At 37.1% G+C, this 22,004-nt stretch overlaps 1 protein-coding gene and 2 pseudogenes across 2 annotated transcripts in view; all 3 read left to right on the top strand.

Moving 5' to 3' along the window:
• Positions 1-13,008, top strand: part of LOC137730539 (urease-like) — a 46,101-nt pseudogene extending 33,093 nt beyond the window's left edge. Inside the window, exons 16-19 of the transcript XR_015957854.1 lie at positions 11,849-12,016; positions 12,278-12,401; positions 12,587-12,658; positions 12,778-13,008. The product of XR_015957854.1 is annotated as an urease-like (transcript). The remainder of the gene's footprint in view (positions 1-11,848; positions 12,017-12,277; positions 12,402-12,586; positions 12,659-12,777) is intronic.
• Positions 10,210-11,638, top strand: LOC148689876 (urease-like; annotated as a pseudogene).
• A 4,023-nt stretch (positions 13,009-17,031) lies between the features above and the next one.
• LOC137732172 (lipoxygenase 6, chloroplastic) lies at positions 17,032-21,399 on the top strand. Its single transcript, XM_068471473.2, has 9 exons — positions 17,032-17,672; positions 18,019-18,302; positions 18,405-18,642; positions 18,753-19,088; positions 19,221-19,306; positions 19,397-19,504; positions 19,645-19,946; positions 20,066-20,332; positions 20,429-21,399. Exons 1-9 carry the CDS (start codon positions 17,273-17,275, stop codon positions 21,186-21,188), a joined length of 2,781 nt encoding a protein of 926 aa, XP_068327574.2. The 5' UTR covers positions 17,032-17,272; the 3' UTR covers positions 21,189-21,399.
• The last annotated feature ends 605 nt before the right edge of the window (positions 21,400-22,004 follow it).

Below are 22,004 nucleotides of genomic sequence, written 5' to 3'. Positions count from 1 at the left end.
ATGCTTTGAGCTTCAACCTTTTTGAATATGTAACTTTCGTGGATGAAACTTACCTCTTTTGAATTACTTGCGTTTCGTGGATTTTATAAATACTGTTATTGCCATTAAAATAGCGGAATTCTCATTCTTCTCATGGGCTTTGCATGTTGTGCAGGTGGGGAAGCTGGCTGATCTTGTTCTATGGAAGCCATCGTTCTTTGGCGCAAAACCAGAATTGGTGATCAGAGGTGGTGCTGTTGCATGGGCGAATATGGTGATCCAAATGCAAGCATCGCCACACCTGAACCGGTGAAGTTTATAGTTTACAACAATTCTTAGGCATGGATGCATTTTCTTGTCATGACAAATCTTTTGCATGGTTGATGAGGAGGGTCCGAAAGGATTTGGAGACAGCAGTAGATATTCGTCTGGGATGTGTAATAATTTTAACGATTTTTGTTCTGATTACTCTAGAAAACCTTATGTGTTAGCAGGTAATTTCAAGGCCTATTTTTGGTGCATTTGTCAAGGCTGGTAGTACTCATTCCATTGCTTTTGTCAGCCAGGCATGGATCTTCTCTCTCTCTCTCTCTCTCTCTCTCTCTCTCTCTCTCTCTCTCACGAGATTCATTAGCAAGACTGATTCTCTTTATTTCACTGTGAAAACAGGCAGCTGTAGATAATTGGGTTGAAGATTTGTATTGCCTTGACAGGAGAGAGGTTGATCCGGAAACATACACGGTGAAAGCAGACGGCATGGTTCTTACTGCAGTCCAGCCACCACAGTTCCCCTTTCTCGGAACTACTTCATGTTTTAGGCTCCTTCATAGTTCCTTCATAGTTCCTATGAACCACATCTCCCAGTTGTATTATAATTCAAAAGTCCAATGAGCTCAAACAAACACCGGAAATATGTACAAATAGAACCAGTTATAAACTTTCAAGAAAAAAAAAAATGCAAAGGGAGGGCACTAACCCGTGTTTTATTATATGGCTTGATGTCTGTTAAGTGTCCCAGGGTTGTACATGTGCATATTTTCTAATAAATGTTGATTCGTTGACATTTTTGTAAGACACAACCTTCCTGAGTTTGATATATAAGGATCCTGTTCTTGCATGTTCTTATAATGTGAATCTATATATTTGGTCGATCATAGAAAATCTATTAAAATAAACCAGCAAGGAGCCTAAAAAAGGGGTAATCATGCAAGTGAGTGTTCTTGGTCTCCAATTAATATGTCTTTCACAGTGGAACTGCTGGAACAAAAAATTAATAATATAGAAATAATTAAGAAAATGAAAATTAGTTCATTTTATGGATAAAAAAATAAAATAAAATAAGAACCCTCATAGTGGTAGCAGCTCCTGCAGCTACAACTCCCCTCCTAATCTCCCCCACCAGCTTCCCACCGCAAACACTTCAACTGAACCACATCTCTCCACCCCCCCCCCCCCCCCCCGCTCCTCCTCCTTTCTCTTCCCTCCCTCATTGGATCCAGATTTGTGGAGTATACCTTGGAGATTTAGAAGTCACCAATTAATTGAAAATCCAAACGGGAGCTTTCTCGATCGAATTGCATAATTCACAGCACCTCATCCTGGGGTTCAGGCAATGGAGGTGGGCTGAGCCTTCACTTTGCGGTTACCTGGCTGTTGAAACACCTCCAAGTGGCCTCTCCGTGGTTTACAAGAGTGCGAATGTAATAGATAAAATCAATTTACGAATTTGCAGAGGATAATGATTCCGAATCCAACAATTCAATCACAAATAAATAAATTTACAAGATTAGGAACAAAATCGATGAAATTGATTCAGCAAGAGCACCGTTTTCGAACCTGAACTTCTTGAATCAGGCATCGGCGGCGGTGACCCACCTGAAAATGATGAAGGGATTGCTGCAAATCCTTGTAAAAACCGCTTGCAGTTGCAGACCCTCGAGCGTTCAAAGAAGAAACCATGTAGAACGCGAATAATAAAAAGGAGGTAAAGGCTTCGAACTCGCGCTCGCCTTAGCCATTGGTTTCATGGGTATTTGGGAGAGGATTCAGTAGAACGGTCCATTTTTAGTGCAGAGGATTTTGTTAGTTATCTGTTCGCCGGAATTTGGAGACGGTGGTGGTGGGATGGGAGCCTAGCTTTTCTTTATTGGGTTTGAATTGCGGCAGTTTGGGGGTGGAGATGGCAGCGTGAGTTTTGATAACAGAGAGACTTGACTTGACAGTGTTTAGTTGGGTTAGTTGGGTTAATTGTGTGCCTGATTTTATTCAAATCATGGTACAAAAGTGTAGCATTATTCTTTGAATAAGACACAAGAACGTTTGAGTATGAACGGATCATGATATATGATGATTATTTTTACACAATGATGTTATATATATTTAACGAAAAAGGAATAAATTATAGTAACACAAATATTCAATAAACGTTACACTTACACAAATAGTAAAGACAAAATTACATTCTTGACCAAATAAACATGGCAAGCTCATACATAGAGTTCAAAAATATTAAAATTACACACCACTGAATAAATATAACAAGTTTGTGTTAAAAAAATAAAATAAATATAATAAGTCCTACATCAAGAGATCCATAATATTAAAATTACACACCACTGAATAAATATAACAAGTCTTGCATGGAGAGACAAATATTAAAACGTAGCTAGTAGCAAAGACGACTATTGTTCTTATACATTCAAAAGAAGAGGAATGGACCATGCATTTTGCTGATAACTAGCTCTCTCCATCTTTCTATTGATCTGAAAATAACATTAGAAGAGAAAATAATTATAATAAGATACTCAAACGTTTAGTGAAGATGAGATATTAAATAGGTATGATACTAACTGGTTTTATGCATGGTTTCTTTTTTGCTTAAAATGAATTTCAAAAAATAAAATAAAATAAAATAAGGATTACATTTCGTAGATTATGTGAAATAGACAATGGTGATGCTTCTTTCTTTCAATGTGGTATGAAATCTGTGGATAATAGTGTACCCAACTTGGATGAAAGGCCATTAAAGACAATTTTCTCATTGATTTTTTTGTGGGCATCTCGGCGGCAAAAGAGCTCATTTGAAGTCTTCCCGTTATTATTATTATTATTATTTTTTAGCGACACCGTTGGTGAGGGCTGCATGAGCTCGAATTCTGTTAATTTAATAATCTAATATCTAATTTAATAATTTTCTATCTGCCGTGAGCCTCGTATTTATAGGAAAAGTAGGGGCCTAATTTCCGACCTAACATCCCATCATGCTTCTAATAATAAGCTAAAAACCAAACCTGCCAGAGAAGCCAGAGTAAGGGCTGGTTTGGTATTGCTGTGCTTTGAAAAAAAACTGCTTCTGCTGTGCTGTGAGAATAAGCAGTTGTGAAATAAAGCAGCAGAGTGTTTGGTAAACTTTTTTGTAAAAGTGCTTTTGAAAAAAAAAAAAAAACAGTATTAGAGTGTTTGGTAAACTTTTATGTAAAACAGATGTGAAAAAAAGCCGGTTTTTCAAAGCTAGGTTTTGCAGCTTCTTGTTTTTGGCTTTTTTCATCCAAAACTGTGAAAAAAAGCTGAAGCTGAGTGTTTACCAAACACAAAAACAGCTCCCAGCTTTTTTTGATAGCAGTTTTTTTCAAAATCACCTCAGTACCAAACCAGGTCTAAGTCTAGTGGCCATCCACATATTTCATAACAGAACATACTTTAAATATCCAAATTTTAGTAGTTTCCTGTGATATAGTTCCAAAACAGAACGCAGATGTTAGTTATGACATGTACCGTCTGGTCTCAGTTGTCAGATATGACATGGATAACTCGATTCCAGTTGTTAGATATGACATAGATCGTCTGGTCTCAGACATTTCGAAATTTTAGGTTAAGCAACAATAAGACCGCCAGAAGAGGATTGAAGGAATAAAGCATTGGACTATAAAATTCAGTTTGCACTCCAACTAGTCGGTGGTGGGATGGGAGCGTGGCTTTTCATTATTGGGTTTGAATTGTGGCAGTTTGGGGATGGAGGTGGCTGATTGAGGTTGATAACAGAGAGACTTGACAAGTGTTAAGTTGGGTTAAAATTGAGTGGACAAGTGTCGCAAGATTAGAGAGGCCATATTTTTTTTTAGAAAAAAATTTTCAATGTGATCGGAATATAGGTGGTACATCACATGTTACTATACAACTGATAAGATATGTGTTAAAAAGTTAATAACTTTAAAAATAAAATTTCTCACCACTTATATAAATATACATGGTGTACCACTCGTATTTCGATCACAATGAAAATTTTCTACTTTTTTTAGGTGCAGAGGATTTGAACTACTCTCTAATAGAAATGTAACTCATATGTGTTGGTGACTCCACAAGACACAAAGATGTATAAGGATTAACAAACTGGATTTATGATATTTGATGATTTTTTTATACAACAATATTTTATATTTAAAGAGAGGGAGATAATTTACGGTAGCACAAATATTTAATAAAAATTACACTTACACAAATATTAAAAACAAAATTACACACTTGACCAAATAAATATAGCAGCTCATATTCATATATAGATATCCAAAATACTAAAATTACACACTTCACCCATATGGAGATATCCAAATATAAAAACCCAGCTAGTAGGAAAAGATGACTATTGTTTTAAGGGGTGTGCTATCCACACTCCTTATTTTACTTTTCACACACCCCTTGTTAATTTCTGTCCGTTGATCTTTTTCAATTCATCCGATCCGACGTCCGAAAACCAAAAAGGTGTGGGAGAAGTAAAAAAGGGTGTGTGGATATCACACCTCTTGTTCTAATACATTCAAATTAAAAGGAATGGACCGGTATTATGTTGATAACTACTCTTTCTCCATCTTTCTCTTGATCTGAAAATAACATTAGAAGAGAAAATAATTAAAAATAATATTAATAAGATACTCATACAAAAAACAAAAGAAAGAATTAACTTAATTGATGTGTGTGGGACATGTTAACCTTTTTTTCAGTAGTTTCCCGTGATATAATTCCACATGTCAGATATGACATGGATTGTACGATTCCAGTTGTCAGATATGACATGGATTGTACGATTCCAGTTGTCAGATATGACATGGATAACCCGATCCCAGTTGTTAGATACGACATGGATCGCGCGGTCTCGGATATTTCGAAATTTTAGGTTAAGCAACAATATGACCGCCAGAATAGGATTGAAGGAATAAAGCATTGGATTATAAAATTGGGGTGGAAGGATGCCATGCAGCGCGAGCCAGTAGGTAGCCCACACTAAGCCAAGCCCTACCCAGATAATGAAGCGGTATAGAAGTCGGGCAGAGAGAACAAAAAGTCCAAACCAAACAACAGATAGTGCTGCCGTGGCCACAACAGAGAAAATGTAGAAGGGGGGAAGGCATGGGCAGTTATTCAGTTTGCAGTCACAACTAGCCGCATCGGCGGAGGGAGGTTTGACAAAGTAGCTCGGATCCACCACGAGGGGAAACATAATGGTAGCTAAGGCCGAGAGGATGGTCAGAGTCTCGCTTAGATGTGGTTGCGGATTTGGAGGTGGATATGAAAGAGGGTTTTGATTTTCATTTACCGCCATAGAGTGGTGCTCAGAAGAGGCAGCTAGGAGCAAGAGTAGGGAATGAGAAGTGGGGTTGAGGGTTGCTTTTTATACTACTATGGGCAGTGGATTTTGGAAATTATTCGGACACAATATTTTATTTTATTATTATTTTTTTTTGGAATATATCGATACTTTTACACTAAAGAAATGGAGAGTTCGACTAAACCATAACGTAATACTACTGAATGGTTTTTTTTTTTTTTTTTTTTTGGGAATATATCGATACTTTTACACCAAAAAGATGAAGAGTTCGACTAAGCCATACTGTAATGCTACTGAGTGGCCATTCATACAAAATCTTAATTAAAGCAATTTATTCGGCCTATGAAAGGTTTTTTTTGTGTCAATGATTAAGAAAGCTTTAAATAAAGGATACTTTGGAGAAATTTGGAAAAGTAACCATATACCCTTAATGACAAAAAAATTCCTCTTTGCTTTTTTTTTTTTTTTTTTTTTTTTTTTTGGAACAAATGATATTATCTACACGGTGAGGGGGTAGGCTTAGCCTCACAAAGAACTAGCAATAATGTGGTTCAAAACTCGTATTTCGCAAGAATCAAACCTAAGACCTCTCACTTACAAGTGAAGAGGAATACCGCTAAACCGTAATACTAAAAACAACAATTAGTTGAGATCTTAAAGCATATAAGAGGTAGCCTCTTGAACACTACCCGATACCCCTACTCCTATATGTATATAGATAAGGAGTAGATATAGATATTCAATTGTAATCAAAGAACGTGAAAATTGAAGATAACCTAGTAAACTAAACATAAAAATTAATCAGGAACTAAACCTCCGAAGCAAAATTTGAATCTAAAAATAGAGGAGCAAAAACCCTTTGAAGCCAAAATATGTGTGAGGTTTTTTTGCTAAACTGGTGTGTGAAAATATAAAAGCCAATAATGTAATAAATCCTGAAGAAAAACATTCACATCATACGCTGGAATGGAGTCTAATTGGATTCTTGCAAGTTTGGTGATTGTGGCCTATCCCACCACAGCGAAGGATTCATAATATATTCACCAACATTGGAACATGAAAATCATTAAATTTTTTACTAAAGCCATGATCTAAAGTATCAAAAAGTTGATTTAGAAATTGGAAGCTACAATTGACAAGCATACCATTGTTTATTTGAAAAAGGTGCTGCTCCATGTTACTTCTTTTTTTTTTTTTTGGTCAGAACGTCCCTGCTGCTTAATTATGCAAAATCAAAGGATGCTTTTCTGGTTTAAGGTGAGAAACGAGAAGATTGAGAGAGTTTAAAGGTGGTTTTGTTTTTGTTATGAGAAATCCTAATATTTAGGGTGTATTAGTACTTTTAAATCAAATTTTGGTTAGAATTATCATAAAACTAAAATAGTTGTTATAATTCTATATAAGATCTAAAATATGGTTACTTTGTCCAAATTTCCTGATACTTTGGACAAATGAAGCCTACTTGATGATTGAATCATTCCGCCTTTGATCAATTTCCTCATTTCCGCACTTTTACTCATTTCCACACTTAGGACAATATAGCTAATCATTAGACTTAAGAAAACAGTGGGCCCAGTGACACACCTTCCTGCTTTCAGTTTCTCCACATGTGGTTAGTAAATTGACTTTGATCAAAGCATGCATCATCGTTGTGTGGACCATCAACAATGAATTAGATTCCCAAGAACCATTAACTGGTTTTTTCAATACAAAGTGAAGCGTTTAGGCCATCTCCAACCAAGGCCTGGCCAGATGACGCTTTTTAGTCCTCTGGTCCTCCAAGAAATTAATATTTTAATGAACGGTATATGGTCATATTTGCATCCGTCTTCAACCGAGGACCATAGGGCTCGTTTTAGCCCTGTCACAAAAAATCGTCTCTAACCGAGGGTCAAAGGGCCATAGGGCCAAACATAATTTATTATTCAAAAACTACAACTTAAATTCAAATCTAACGGCTAAGTGACGTTAGCTAGCCGTTGGTAGCTGACATCATGCTGATGTCAGTTAGCCATTGGATTTGAATTTTTCTTTTGCTATAAATAGGGTGGATATTGGGCTATAATTCACACAACTTTGAATTCAATCTATTTCAATTCAATTTCTTTCAATTCAAGTTTGCAATGAATTCTAACTTTGGATCCTCTTCGGATTCCAACTGGGGTCCTCATCCAATTCCAAATTGGAAGCAAAATGGGCGCAAATGAGACGAGAAGATGAAGAGTCTGATGAAGAAGTTCAAGTAAGGCGCAACAAACAAAACAGAGCAGCAGCCATGGCTGCGGCCAGGTTATGTCAACCAACTGAGGAACAACATCAATGGGGTGGCTCTATTGCTGGTCGCTCTTACAAACCACGAAACAGAGCGATGTCACATGTCAATCTAATGAACAACTACTTCAACCCCAACTCGGTGTACACAGACGAAGATTTCAGACGTCGCTTCCGGATGAGGCGTCATGTCTTTGAGCATTTACTTCGTGATGTCCAGCAGGTCAATTCATACTTTCCACAGAAGTGGGACAGAGCAGACCGCCATGGTTTCTCACCTCATCAGAAGGTTATTATTGCACTCTGAATGATGGTCTATGGCTCCCGAGTTGATTCGATGGATGAAACCCATGGTATGTATGAGTCTACATGCCTTGATACTCTTGAATAATTCTGTTATACAATTGTTCAGGTTTACAAAGACGAGTATCTCCGCGAGCCAAATCAAGAAGATCTGAATCAGTTCCTTCGCAAAGCTGAAGACTGTGGGTTTCTGGGCATGATAGGGTCATTAGACTGCATGCATTGGAATTAGAAGAACTGTCCCACCGGATGGCAATGAGGCTTTAGCGGAAGGTCGAGAAAATCAACTGTTGTGTTAGAGGCGGTTACCTCATATGGCATATAGATCTGACATACTTTCTTTGGAGTCCCTGTATCCCAAAATGACATTACAATTCTTGAGCATTCACCCCTCTTCAATAACTTAACGGAAGGTAAATCACCTCAACTTGATTACTACATCAACAACCGTCAATACAATATGCGGTATTACTTGGCAGATGACATCTACCCAAAGTGGGCGACACTTGTCCAAGCAATTCCAAACCCTAGGAATGACGCAGAAAAGTTGTTTACCTTACACCAAGAGGCATACCGGAAAGATGTTGAGAAAGCTTTCGATATTCTAGAATCACGGTGGAAGGTCATTAGCGAACCGGCAAGAGGGTGGAGTCGAGAAAATTTAGACTCCATCATGATGTCTTGATTCATATTACACAATATTATAATCGAGGATGAGCGAGATGGGTATATTGATGGAGAGTCCGATGACGACCAAGAAGATCCAAATAGGTCAAGAAGGGCTCGTGCAAAAATATTTGATGGGCCTAATTTGCCTTTCAATCCAAGAACTGGCAGTATCTTTATAAATGAGTACACGAGGCGCTATAGAATGATACGTTCTTGTGCCACAAACAAATACCTACAACAGGATCTTGTTGCACATCTTTGGGCTAAAAGAAGCATGGAGTAGGCGTTTAAGTTTTATGTTGTTAAATGTTTTTAAAAATATTGTTTAAATTTCATGTTGTTAAATGTTTTTTTTATGTTGTATAATTTGTATGTTGGTAATGTTATTTAATGTTGTTTCATATTGTTTAAAATTGTTTCATGTTACTTAATTTAAGAGAAGTGTTATTGTCACTCCAAAAATCTCATTCTACACTCCTCACAAGTGTATTTTTCTTTCCAAATATAGAAAATTTGGAGTGTAGAATAAGATTTTTGGAGTGCCAATAACAATTCCCTAATTTAATTTAATGTTGTATAATGGCTTAGGAAGTTATAAGAAAAAAATATAATTTAAAAAAAATATGAAACAAATTTTGTGAAATAGAAGTTATAGGAAAATTTTTGTAAATAAAAAATAATAATAAAACTGTAAAAAAAAAAAAAAAAAAAAAAACAAATGCAACGGCTAGCTGATGTTAGCTAGCCGTTGCATTTGAATTTTAGCTTAAGGATTCCTGTCGGTTATAACCAATAGGAATAATGATTTTTCTGGCCAGCCATTTCAGATTTCGTGGGGCCCTCTCAGATTCCACGAGCCGTCTGCCCTAGCCCTCGGTTGGAGACAGTTTTCGGGCTATTTTCAACCCTCTGGCCCTCTGGACCCTTTCGGTTAGAGATGGCCTTAGGTTTCTAATTTTTATCCCATTCCATCAGACCAACCTACAAAAACGAAGCAGTCCTTCCGTAACCAGTCATACATAATATCAAATAAATCATTTTTGTCTTTGGTAAATTTACCAACGGCCCATTTACTGTGCCTTGCAGAAAAACATGGGATTAATTTCAGTTTACTAGTATGAAATTTCTTAGTTTCGAACATTTCATACATCAAGTTTTTTTTTTTTTTGTCCCAATTTGGTATCTAAAGTCATAATTCTGAGACACATCCGTTAAGTTTTCCGTCAGAATCTCCATTAACTGATGACGCGACGTCCACATGAACAATGACTGGATGCCACAAGTTAATATGAGTTCACGTGAATATTAAAAAATAAAAAAAATAATGTGTAACAGGGCCTGCTACTGGAACTCGTGCAACAACTTGAACAACAGCCCCATTACAAATGAAGTTAATGCTGCAAACAACTGATGACCTGCCTCTAAATTTTGGCTTTACGGGGAAGGTATGCTTAAACTGTTGTTGTACCTAAACTCTCCTCTTTCTTCCGTACTCTATGCCCACATTCAACGACAAACCTGTTACTACCATTCTACAAAATGTGAAGTGATGGCTAAAGCTGTTCCCTCTTACATATTTCTTCATTTTTCTTTAATATCCTTGGCTTACTTTAGGGGAGCACCGCCAAGCCTGAAGGGCTACATGATATAGTAAGGGCTGGGGCAATGGGACTGAAGCTGCACGAGGACTGGGGAGAACTCATGCTGCAATCGACAATTGTCTGACCGTTGGAGATCGATATGACATCCAGGTACTATATTCTTTATTTTATGTTAGGTCTTAGAGGGTGTTTCGTGGTATTTTCTTACGAGTTTCACAATTCTGATCTTGATAGGTTAACATCCATACAGACACCTTGAATGAGTCTGGATTTGTAGAGCATACAATTGCTGCACTTAAAGGAAGAACTATCCATATTTACCTCAGGTATAAATCACATTCTCGGTCTATTTGACAAGTCGGCAATTTTTCTTCAGTCTTCTACAAGTTCATGACCACCGTACTTTGTACTCAGGGAAGAGGCAAAACATTTCTTGGTAGCTAAGGCATCACACTGACTACAGTTTGAGATGCCGTTTGGTCACATCTTGACATTTATCTAACCATTCCTGCATACTTGAATATTTTGCATTTTAGTACCTATATTTTTTTTCTCTTGAGTCTTGATGACTGTCAGTAGGATTATATTGCTCAGTAACACGTACTTCCAGTGATTATGAGCATCTTTGCGTAGCTTCCTGCATGTTATTACTTTCGTTTCTTCTTTTCTTCTTATTTGTGTATTTCATTTTTAGTTCTCATACTTTGTCCTTGTTATCTCTTGGCAGTGAAGGTGCTGGGGGCCATCCTCCAGATATAATCAAAGTCCGCGGTGTGAAAAATGTCCCGCCGTCGTCAACGAATCCCACGCGGCCTTTCACCTCAAACACTATAGATGAGCATCTTGATATGCTGCTATGAGAAGATAATATAAGAAGTGATACAGCATGGTCTAAGGTCGTTTAGAGTCTTTAGACTGAATGTTGTTTTGAAATTTCAAATGCATACAGATGGTTTGCCATCACCTCGACAAGGACATTCCCGAGGATGTATCTTTTGTTTAATCAAGAATAAGGGCTGAAACAATTGCCGCAGAAGATATTTTGCACGACATGGGGGCAATTAGCATTGTATCGTCTAATTCATAGGTTATGGGTCGCATCGGAGAGGTTCTTATTACCTTCACCTATGCATTCTGGTTCCTTCTGATCATAGAAAACTTTTATGAATTGAGATACATGCCCGCATATGTCTGTTTGTATCGACTTCATTGAAACTGTAACAAAACAGTAACAAAAAACGAAAACGGAAAGTCCTTATTCGAATTGAATTGTAGAACATTATCATTGTCGCATTTTACCAAACCATGGATTTTCATGCCTTCACTTGAAAGTCTCTGTTTCTGGTGTTGGTGGTAGCCTTTGTCTATTTATTCCACACACAGGCCTGTATAAGGCTTATTGTCTGAAAACTTTTCGTGCCAGGTGATAGTCAGAACTTGGCAAACAGCTGACAAGATGAAGTCACAAAGAGGGTTGATAGAACTTAGTTGATCCGACAATGACAACTTCCGGATCAAACGGTACATCGCAAAGTACACTATGAATCCAGCAGTAGTTAATGGAATTTTTCAGTATGTTGGCTCTATTGAGGTATGCCACTCTTAATAGACAACCAAAATAATTCGTTTCAAGCTTTTTTTAACTTCTCTCATTTGGAGCAGAGCATTTGAGAAACAAATGAATAAAAGTTAAGCTAAATGCTTTGAGCTTCAACCTTTTTGGATATGTAACTTTCCTGGACGAAACTTACCTTTTTTGAATTACTTGCGTATCGTGGGCTCTACAAACACTGTTATTGCCATTAAAATAGCTGAATTCTCATTCTTCTCATGGGCTTTGCATGTTATGCAGGCGGGGAAACTGGCTGATCTTGTTCTATGGAAGCCTTCGTTAACCAGAAATGGTGATAAAATGTGGTGCAATTGCATGGGCTAATATGGGTGATCCAAATGTAAGCATCCCCACACCTGAACCGGTAAAGTTTATAGTTTACAACATTTCTTAGGCATGGATGCATTTTCTTGTCATGACAAATCTTTTGCATGATCGATGACGAGGGTCCATAAGGATTTGGAGATAGCAGTAGATATTCGTCTGGTATGTGTAATAATTTTAGCGATTTTTGTTCTGATTACTCTAGAAAACCTTATGTGTTAGCAGGTTATTTCAAGGCCTATGCTTGGTGCATTTGTCAAGGCTGGTAGTACTCATTCCATTGCTGTTGTCAGCCAAGCATGGATCTCTCTCTCTCTCTCTCTCTCTCTCTCTCTCTCTCTCTCTCTCACTCTCTCTCTCTCATACACACACACACACACACACGAGATTCATTAGCAAGACTGATTCGCAAACAGGCAGCTGTAGATAATTGGGATAAAGACTTGTATTGCCTTGACAAGAGAGAGGTTGATCCGGAAAAATACACGGTGACAGCAGACGGCATGGTTCTTACCTGCAGTCCAGCCACCACAGTTCCACTTTCTCGGAACTACTTCATGTTTTATGCTCCTTCACAGTTCCTAAAAACCACCTGTCCCACTTGTATTATAATTCAAAAGTCTAATGAGCTCAAAGAAAACACCTGAAATATGTACAAATAGAACCAGTTATAAACTTTTAAGAAAAAAATACAACGGGAGGGCACTAACTTGTGTTTTATTGTATGGCTTAATGTCTGTTAAGTGTCCCGGAGTTTTACATGTGCATGTTTCCTAATAAATGTTGGTTCGTTGACATTTTTGTGAGGCACAACCTTCCCGAGTTTGATATATAAGGATCTTGTTCTAGCATGTTTTGATAATGTGAATCCATATATTTGGTCGATCATAGAAAATCTATTAAAATAAACCAGCAAGGAGCCTTAAAAAAAGGGTAATCATGCGAGTGAGTGTTCTTGGTCTCCAATTAATGTCTTTCACATGTGGAACTGCTGGAACAAAAAATTAATAATATAGAAATAATTAAGAAAATGAAAATTAATTTATTTTCTGAATTTTAAAAAATAAATAAAAATAAGAACCCTAATAGTGGTAGCAGCTCCTGCAGCTACACCTCCCCTCCTAATCTCCCCCACCAGCTTCCCACCGCACACACTTCAACTGAACCACATCACCCACCCCACCCCCCCTCCCTCCCAACTCCCTTCACTCTCTCATTGGATCCCCCCCCCCCTTCCCACTCTCTTCCTCCTCCCTCCCTCCCTTCACTCTCTCATTGAATCCAGATATGTGGAGTATAGCTTGGAGATTTAGAAGTCATCGATCAAATGCAATAGGCGGTTCCACCAAGACTTGTTGGTTTCATATCAAGATAGTTGGAGAAATAGGGTTGTCGGGCGGGGGAGCAAGGCCGGTTCAGAGATTTTTGAGGCCTGAAGCGACGTCAAAAAATGTACCCTCACTTCATATAAAAAAATTATTTGTTTTCACACGTAAGACATCAATAAAATTATATTTAGAAAAACACTTCAAACTAAATAATTTTAAAAACTAAATAACTAATTTATTTGTATCGAGAGAAGGAAACAAAAAAACTTCGGGCTTACAAGTAGGTAGATTCTGAGTTTTGTTTTCCATCTGAACTTTGAAAGTGTTTTTGTATAAATCGTGAGGTATTTTTTCTTATTTACTAACCTCGTCAATATAAGAATAAAAATATAATAATATTTTCGAGTCTTTAAGGATATGTATAAGTAATGAATGAACACTAAATTAAACATTTTGATGATACGTAAAATTATTTGCAAATTTGGTCTAAAAATTTAGTCTACACGTTACTTTTTGTTGAAGATTAGAATTGAATTGGAACGAATATTTAAAAATAGTAACCCACATAACTACTAGCTAGGAAATAAATTAACAGCCAAACAAAAATTTGTAAAAATTGAAAAAAAATAAATATGCACATAGCATTTCGAACTTAGGACCTCTCGTTAATTTTAAACAACAAAAACCATTGCTTCTAATTAAATTCTTGATCATTTGGCCAAATTTTATAAATTTATACTGTTATGAAAAGAAATTTGTAAAAATTGGAATGTAAATAAGCACATGGTGTTTTGAACTTAAAACTTCCTCATTAATTTTAAACAACAAAACCATCAGTTCTAGTTAAATTTCTTTGTCACTAAACCAAATTTTATAAATATACTTCTAAAAACATATATAAATATATCACCCTAATAATTTTGGTGCCTCCAATTTTTTTGGACCCCGAACGATCGCCCTGCCGCACTGAACATGGGCCGGGCCTGCGGGGAAGGTTGACTGGTGTCGGGGTGCTGCTGGTTGATGAAGGAAATATATCATGGTTTTTTTTTTTTTTTTTTTTTATATTAATTTATAATATTTTTAATTAGTACAAAATTTTGAGCCCTATGTTGTACGTGTTGACTAACAATTTTTTTAACGGTAAATAATACATTGAAACATAATCTAAAGTTCAGATTGTAAATGATAAAAATTAGAAGTTTACTTGGTAGATGCGTACACCAACAAAAATCCAGATAATCTGTCTACAAATTTCCCTAATAATAATGCACGAGCTAGGGTTTGCCATTTTCCACGTGAATTGTTGGCATATTAAATGGTAACAAAATTTGACTACCAAAAAAAGTTAACAAAATTGACCCTCTAGATATCAATTTCTTTTCACTTGTGTTCATTTTTAGTTATTGGATTAAATAATTTAATCCAAGAAGAATGATGAACAACACAAACATGATTATACAGAAAAATAAAATGAGTTCAGATTTCATTTCCCTTCCTTCACCTGCTTCTTCTTCGTTTCCTCCCTTTTTAAATTAATTTAAATCTTGTCTCTTTAAAATAAAATATGTAATCGTATAAAAGAAGATTTTGCATCTTCGATCTGTTTCTATACAGTTGAATTATTTACAAGTTGTTGTTTTCTTGGTTGGATTTTTATATAAATAAACATGTGAAAAAGGAGGCATGTGTTTATACATTAATTAATGTGTTAGTTTGTGATTAACAAGGATCACTACAAACAAGTTAGTGGTCGTTTATAAACTAATTAAACTACACATTGTTGTCAGTTAAGTAAGATAATGCTACCAGCATTGGAATATGTATTTATGTAATATGAATCTCCAACACCTTGTTACATGTTCCTACTTTTTTCTTGCAACTACCAAACTCAAAAGTTGAAACATGGTTTTTTCATGCGTACTGTGTTAACATAGTTAGCTCTTGGTCTTCTAGTTGGAAACATCATCTTGGTCTCCCAATCGAAAAACGACATCTTGGTCTTTCGGTCGAAAAACAACGTCTTGGTCTTTCGGTTGAAAAATGTCGGTTGATGAAGTTGTGTAGGTGCACTATTACATGGTGGGATTGTAACTTTTTATGAATTTCCCATTTCTTGCTCAACAGAACTTTGCTTATTTGAGCATCGTACATATAGACCTAGTTAGATCTACAGTACTAAATTGAATAAGTTAATTGTTGACAAAAAAAAAAAGAAGTGATTTTGTACATTATTTTTTTTCTTCTGCACTTCTCTATTTATTTAAATCATTTTGTAACAAGGTCTTAAGAGTGACGTATACGAATTAATCTACACATACGAGTTAAACTAGCTAATCATGTCAATAACAACTTTTATAAATAGGTGCATTTCTACCTAACCTATTTTAACAATACGGTGCTATATAAAGAAAAATTTACATAATAAAATCATAGTATTACACATAAGGTAAATCATTACAGGATGGTCTAGTGATTGGGTCGAATTTTATTCCACAACATGTTATGAGATTGATTCTTAACATTGATAAATCACATGATGATGATCAAGAGAAGCTAAAATATCTCTGTGAATCTTTTTAAGCCAAAAAATTAAAAAAAAAAAAATTTCCATGACGAAGCTATCGTCTGATCTATTTCCCCTTAAAAGAACCTAGTAGGTGCTATGAAATTTGTAGTAAACAAACTAATTCAAATCGAGCGGAGTGGTTGACAAATGACAACCGAAGTACGTACTGTGTCGCATTTTTCACACTTGATTCTTCCTATTCAGGGCATCTCCTCTATAACAGTAAAAAAAGATCACATTAATATTTTTCAACTGAAATGTTAAATTCTATGTGACAATAACATTGATTGACAGTAAAAATGGTTGCTGTCAAATTTCAGAACAGCTTCAAATGTTTTTTTTTATATTAATTATTAAATGTTTAATTAGTTTAATCTTTTATTATAATTAATTTTGAGTTGACCGCAATTATTCTATTTTTTTCTTCTTTTCAATCAAGGAAGGTGAACATGTTACTGATTAAACTTTAAACGTTCTATATTAAATTTTAATTAGTTTAATAATTTATTTTGTAAAATAATAATTTAATAATTTAATTTAATATATCAGTTAGAGTCAAAACTTTAAAAAATATCAAAATGCCACAAAGCTGTCAAAATTTAAATTTTATATTTAAAATTTGGCAGGTTCTTGATCTGATGCTGCCACCATTATTTTAGATAATTTTGTCAGCACGTTTTCCAAGCTGACTTATTTGGACGATAGTCAATTTCACTTTCAAACTGCGATAAAAAAAATAATCATATAAATATATGCTTCAACGAGAGTTTGATCACACAAGTTTCTCTGACTTTCACGTTAACGCTCTACATAAATTCCACTGGCTTTAGTTTACCGATCGCTCGATCACACTCTCTCTCCGATAGCCATTGAATTCTTAAATCCGTCATTAACACAAATACGCCGTCGTTTCACTCCGTTTCCTTATAATCATCAGTTCATCAGCTCATCAGTCATCAGCATCTCAGTGTTCTTCTCACTGTAAAGCATTGCACTTTAATCTCAGACGGCGATATGTATGCGGTGAAACAACCCGCCACTGCTGCTCTTAAGTCAACCGCGGCCGTTGACCGCCGGGTGAACGGGTCCGGGAACTACGTCAGGGTCGGGAAGGCCCGGGTGCCCAGTTCCGGGACACGGGTCTATAGGCACGGATCAGTGAGAGCCGTGATCAGCGGCGGAGACAAGGCGTCCGTGGAGGCTGCGACGCCATTACAGAGCAAAGGCGTTAGTGGGTTGTCTTCTTCTTCTTCTTCTTCTGTAGGTGGAGAGATCCAGGTGAAAGCGGTGGTGACGATCAGGAAGAAGATGAAGGAGAAGGTCATAGAGAAGATTGAGGATCAGTGGGAGTTCTTTGTCAATGGGATTGGACAGGGGATTCGGATTCAGCTCATCAGTGAGCAAGTTGATCCTGGTAATTACTTTAAGTATTTTCTTAATCATTACTTTTTAAAGATTTGGTGTTGCTTGAATTTAATTCGCTTTAATTATTTACTATTCTCTTAATTACAACTAATTAAAGATTCTAACTTTTTTGCTTCCTTTTAAATCATTTTATATGTTCTTTAATGGGTAGGGAGTAATCATTATGTGTGTTCTTTGTATGATTTAATTTGTCCATTTTCTGTTTATTTTTACATTTTTAGCGCCAAAAAGTGTGTTTTATTTGCTCTGTAATTCCGTTTCGTACTTGTTCTGTTTTGGCATTGTGTTTCCTAATTTGGAGCAGTTTGATTAACCTTTGTTATTTGTTTTTACAGTTACAAATGCAGGAAAGAGTGTCCAATCCGCCGTGAGAGGGTGGCTGCCAAAGCCGGTTCCTTCGGAGTATGCAAACATTGTTGAATATGCTGCTGACTTCAAAGTCCCATCCGACTTTGGCTGTCCTGGGGCAATTATGATTTCCAATCTGCAGGGCAAAGAGTTCTACTTGTTGGAGATTGTCATTCATGGTTTCGACAGAGGCCCCATTTTCTTCCCTGCAAACACTTGGATCCATTCACGCAAAGATAATCCGGAAAGTAGAATTATCTTCAAAAATCAAGTACGAATCGTTGCTTTTGTATCTCAGATTTTTACGGAAGTAAATATTGCATGAATAATCTTGCAAGAGGTATGCTTTACATTATCTTGTTGTTGTAAACAGGCATGTCTTCCTGCACAAACACCGCCGGGCCTTAAAGATCTTCGACATGAAGACTTACTCAGCATTCGGGGTAATGGGAAAGGCACGCGAAAGGAACATGATAGAATCTATGATTATGAAATTTACAATGAATTGGGAAATCCTGATAAGAGTGAAGATCTGGCTAGGCCCGTCCTTGGTGGCGAGGAGAGGCCTTATCCTAGGCGCTGTAGGACTGGCCGTCCTCCAACGAAGACAGGTGTGTATATGTTCTTTCTCTATATTGGTTAGTGTAAGTACAATTTTCCATATTGCATTCATTTTGGAGCATTGACATCTTACTGTGTTGATTTGATGGCATTCGAACAGATTCTCTTACCGAAAGTAGAATCGAAAAGCCTCATCCAGTTTATGTGCCTCGGGATGAGACTTTCGAGGAAATTAAGCAGAATGCTTTCTCCACTGGAAGATTGAAGGCTTTGCTTCACAATCTCATACCATCTCTTGCTGTTACATTGTCAAGTACAGACAATCCTTTCGAGTGCTTCTCTGATATAGATGACCTATATGTTGATGGTGTCCTCATGAAATGGAAAGAGGAGGAGAAGAAAGAAGGCAAGAAACTGTTTCTGGGCAGCATGGTGAAAGAGGTTTTTTCCGCAGGAGAAAGGTGGTTGAAATACGAAATCCCCGCTGTTATTAAAAGTAAGTGCACATTTTCTCCTTCTATCCTCAATCTTTTCCCTTGTTTTGTAAGATTGGAAGCTCCAAAATGCATCAGTTTAATTCCGTCTTGAATCTCACTTCTTTCTCCTGTTGTTTAATTTGTGTGGCTAGTGGATAGATTCTCGTGGTTGCGCGATAATGAATTTGCACGCCAAACTTTAGCTGGGGTCAATCCAGTCAACATTGAGATTTTGAAGGTAACTTACAAACAAATCCTTTGTAAACTACTCTCTACTTTTAAATCAAATGCCCTTTTGAGAGTCCTGAAGTTGGGTTCTATTTCACAGGAATTTCCGATTCTCAGCAAGCTAGATCCTGCTGTTTACGGTCCTCCCAAATCTGCTATCACAAAGGAATTGTTAGAGCAAGAAATCAATGGGATGAGTGTAGATAAGGTAATAATGTCTGAATTCCTGTTTTCCGATATATCATCTGTAGTATGAACCAACCGGAAGTGTAGAATTTTGTAACGTAGGGAAATGCAAACATGCTTTTACGTGAAGGCATATCTAAGAGTAACATTTTATCGTGCCAGGCGATTGAGGAGAAGAGACTGTTTATACTTGATCACCATGACACATATATGCCATTTATTGAGAGGATGAACGCCTTGCCTGGAAGAAAAGCTTACGCCTCTAGGACGGTGTTCTTCTATACCCCTACTGGTATTGTGAGGCCTATAGCTATTGAGCTTTCACTTCCACCAACGGCTTCATCCCCGCAATATAAACGTGTTTATACTCACGGGCATCATGCTACTACACATTGGATTTGGAAGCTAGCCAAAGCTCATGTTTGCTCAAATGATGCTGGCATTCATCAACTAGTCAATCACTGGTAAACATTATTTTGGATCTGTGTGGTTTACATTGTTGGTGTTTTACCAATTAACAACAATTTTAGAATAGGATGTCAACACTTCTAATGTGTTTGGTAATTGTGTAACTGTTACCTAGGTTGAGGACTCATGCTTGCGTCGAGCCATATATAATTGCGACTCATAGACAGCTTAGCTCAATGCACCCCATTTTCAAGCTACTCCACCCTCACATGCGCTACACCTTAGAAATCAACGCACTGGCGCGGCAAAGTTTGATAAACGGAGGGGGAATAATTGAGGCTTCTTACAATCCGGGAAAGTACGCCATGGAGATAAGCTCTGCAGCCTACAAGGAGATGTGGAGGTTTGACATGGAAGCATTACCAGCTGATCTTCTTCGAAGGTAAGGTTTGAACAAGTGAATAGAGGCAGTATTGCCGTGTTATTATTTCCAGAATTAACTGAGCGATTATTTGACACTTGTATTAACATCTTCCAGAGGCATGGCTGTGGAAGATCCTTCGGCTCCTTGTGGCGTGAAGCTCGTAATTGAGGACTATCCATACGCTGCGGATGGTCTCCTTGTATGGTCTGCTATAAAAGAATGGGTAGAATCCTATGTAGGACACTACTACTCCGAGCCAAATTCTGTAACGTCTGACATTGAGCTCCAACAGTGGTGGAGTGAGATCAAGAATAAGGGTCACCACGACAAACGAAATGAGCCCTGGTGGCCTAAACTCGATACCAAAGAGGACTTATGCGGTATACTTACAACGATTATTTGGGTCGCCTCAGGTCAACACGCAGCCATCAACTTTGGCCAGTACCCTTTTGGTGGCTATGTACCAAACCGTCCTACCATTATGAGAAAACTCATTCCGCAAGAAGACGGCCCTGATTACGAGAAGTTTATTTCTAACCCGCAGCAAACTTTTCTGTCTTCCTTGGCAACTAGACTTCAAGCCACCAAGATAATGGCCGTACAAGATACACTCTCAACTCACTCCCCCGATGAAGAGTACTTGGGTCAGGTGAACCCGCTGGAAACCCATCGGATCAACGATAATGAAGTTATGAAGTTGTTCAATAGATTCTCTGACAGACTCAAGGAGATAGACCAGACAATTAACCTACGAAACAAAGATAGCCATCTTAAAAACAGAAGCGGGGCTGGCATTCCACCATACGAATTGCTGCTTACCACCTCAGGCCCTGGAGTAACTGGCCGCGGAATCCCCAATAGCATTTCTATTTGATAGCTTTGCTCGGATCAATGTTTTGGTATGTTCCTTTTGTTTCACTCTGTCGGAAGCTTGTACGCTCAAGCGAGTAGCTTCTTAATCAATAAACAATGTGCAATTTTAGCTTGTTTATAAAACTAGTGACAGATCTGTGATCATTGTAGGACTGTTTGTGTTTAAATCGCAAATACTTTAGAATGATGAACAATCTTTGCTTGGTGCTCAAGTATTGTATTTACTTTCGGTGGCAAATCTAACCTAACTTTAGAAGAAAGAAACTGGAAATTATAACTCGGATACTGTAAGTTTGATCAATACCTTCCTCAACACTTAACATTGAGCATTCTTTGGTAATCCATAGATGAATGTTACGCTTTGTTTTTTCTTATACCGCACAACCTACAAGTGATGTAAACGAAACAGAAATCGTGTTTAACCAAGGAAGAAATAACTTGAAATTGAATATAACTTTCCTTATCGACTGACTTAATCAATGCGCGCAATGTTACACTGACTCCAAACGAATGCCACTTTCAGAGTTGGCCTCGACAATCTTCGCCTCAACATTTGACATCAGCGTTCTAGTAGTTAGTTCTTCCTGGCCCACCACACTAAATAATAGAGGCGTTGTCTCTGTCATCCATACACAACCCCTAGAAAATAATCCAAAAAATAGTTCAAAAAGTTAGTTTCAACTCGAGTAATAATTCAAGAAAAAATAATCCAAAAAATAGTTTAAAAAGTCAGTTTCAACTCGAGTAATAATTCAAGAAGTCAAATCACCGTTTACTCCCGGATTACTCTCCCTCCTAAAATATATTGATTGGATCC

Source organism: Pyrus communis, chromosome 16 (genome assembly GCF_041283825.1).
Source record: "Pyrus communis isolate YQ-2024b chromosome 16, ASM4128382v1, whole genome shotgun sequence".
Lineage (NCBI taxonomy): Eukaryota > Viridiplantae > Streptophyta > Magnoliopsida > Rosales > Rosaceae > Pyrus > Pyrus communis.
The sequence above is the reverse complement of the archived record's forward strand: the minus strand, read 5'-3'. Positions and strand labels throughout refer to the sequence as shown.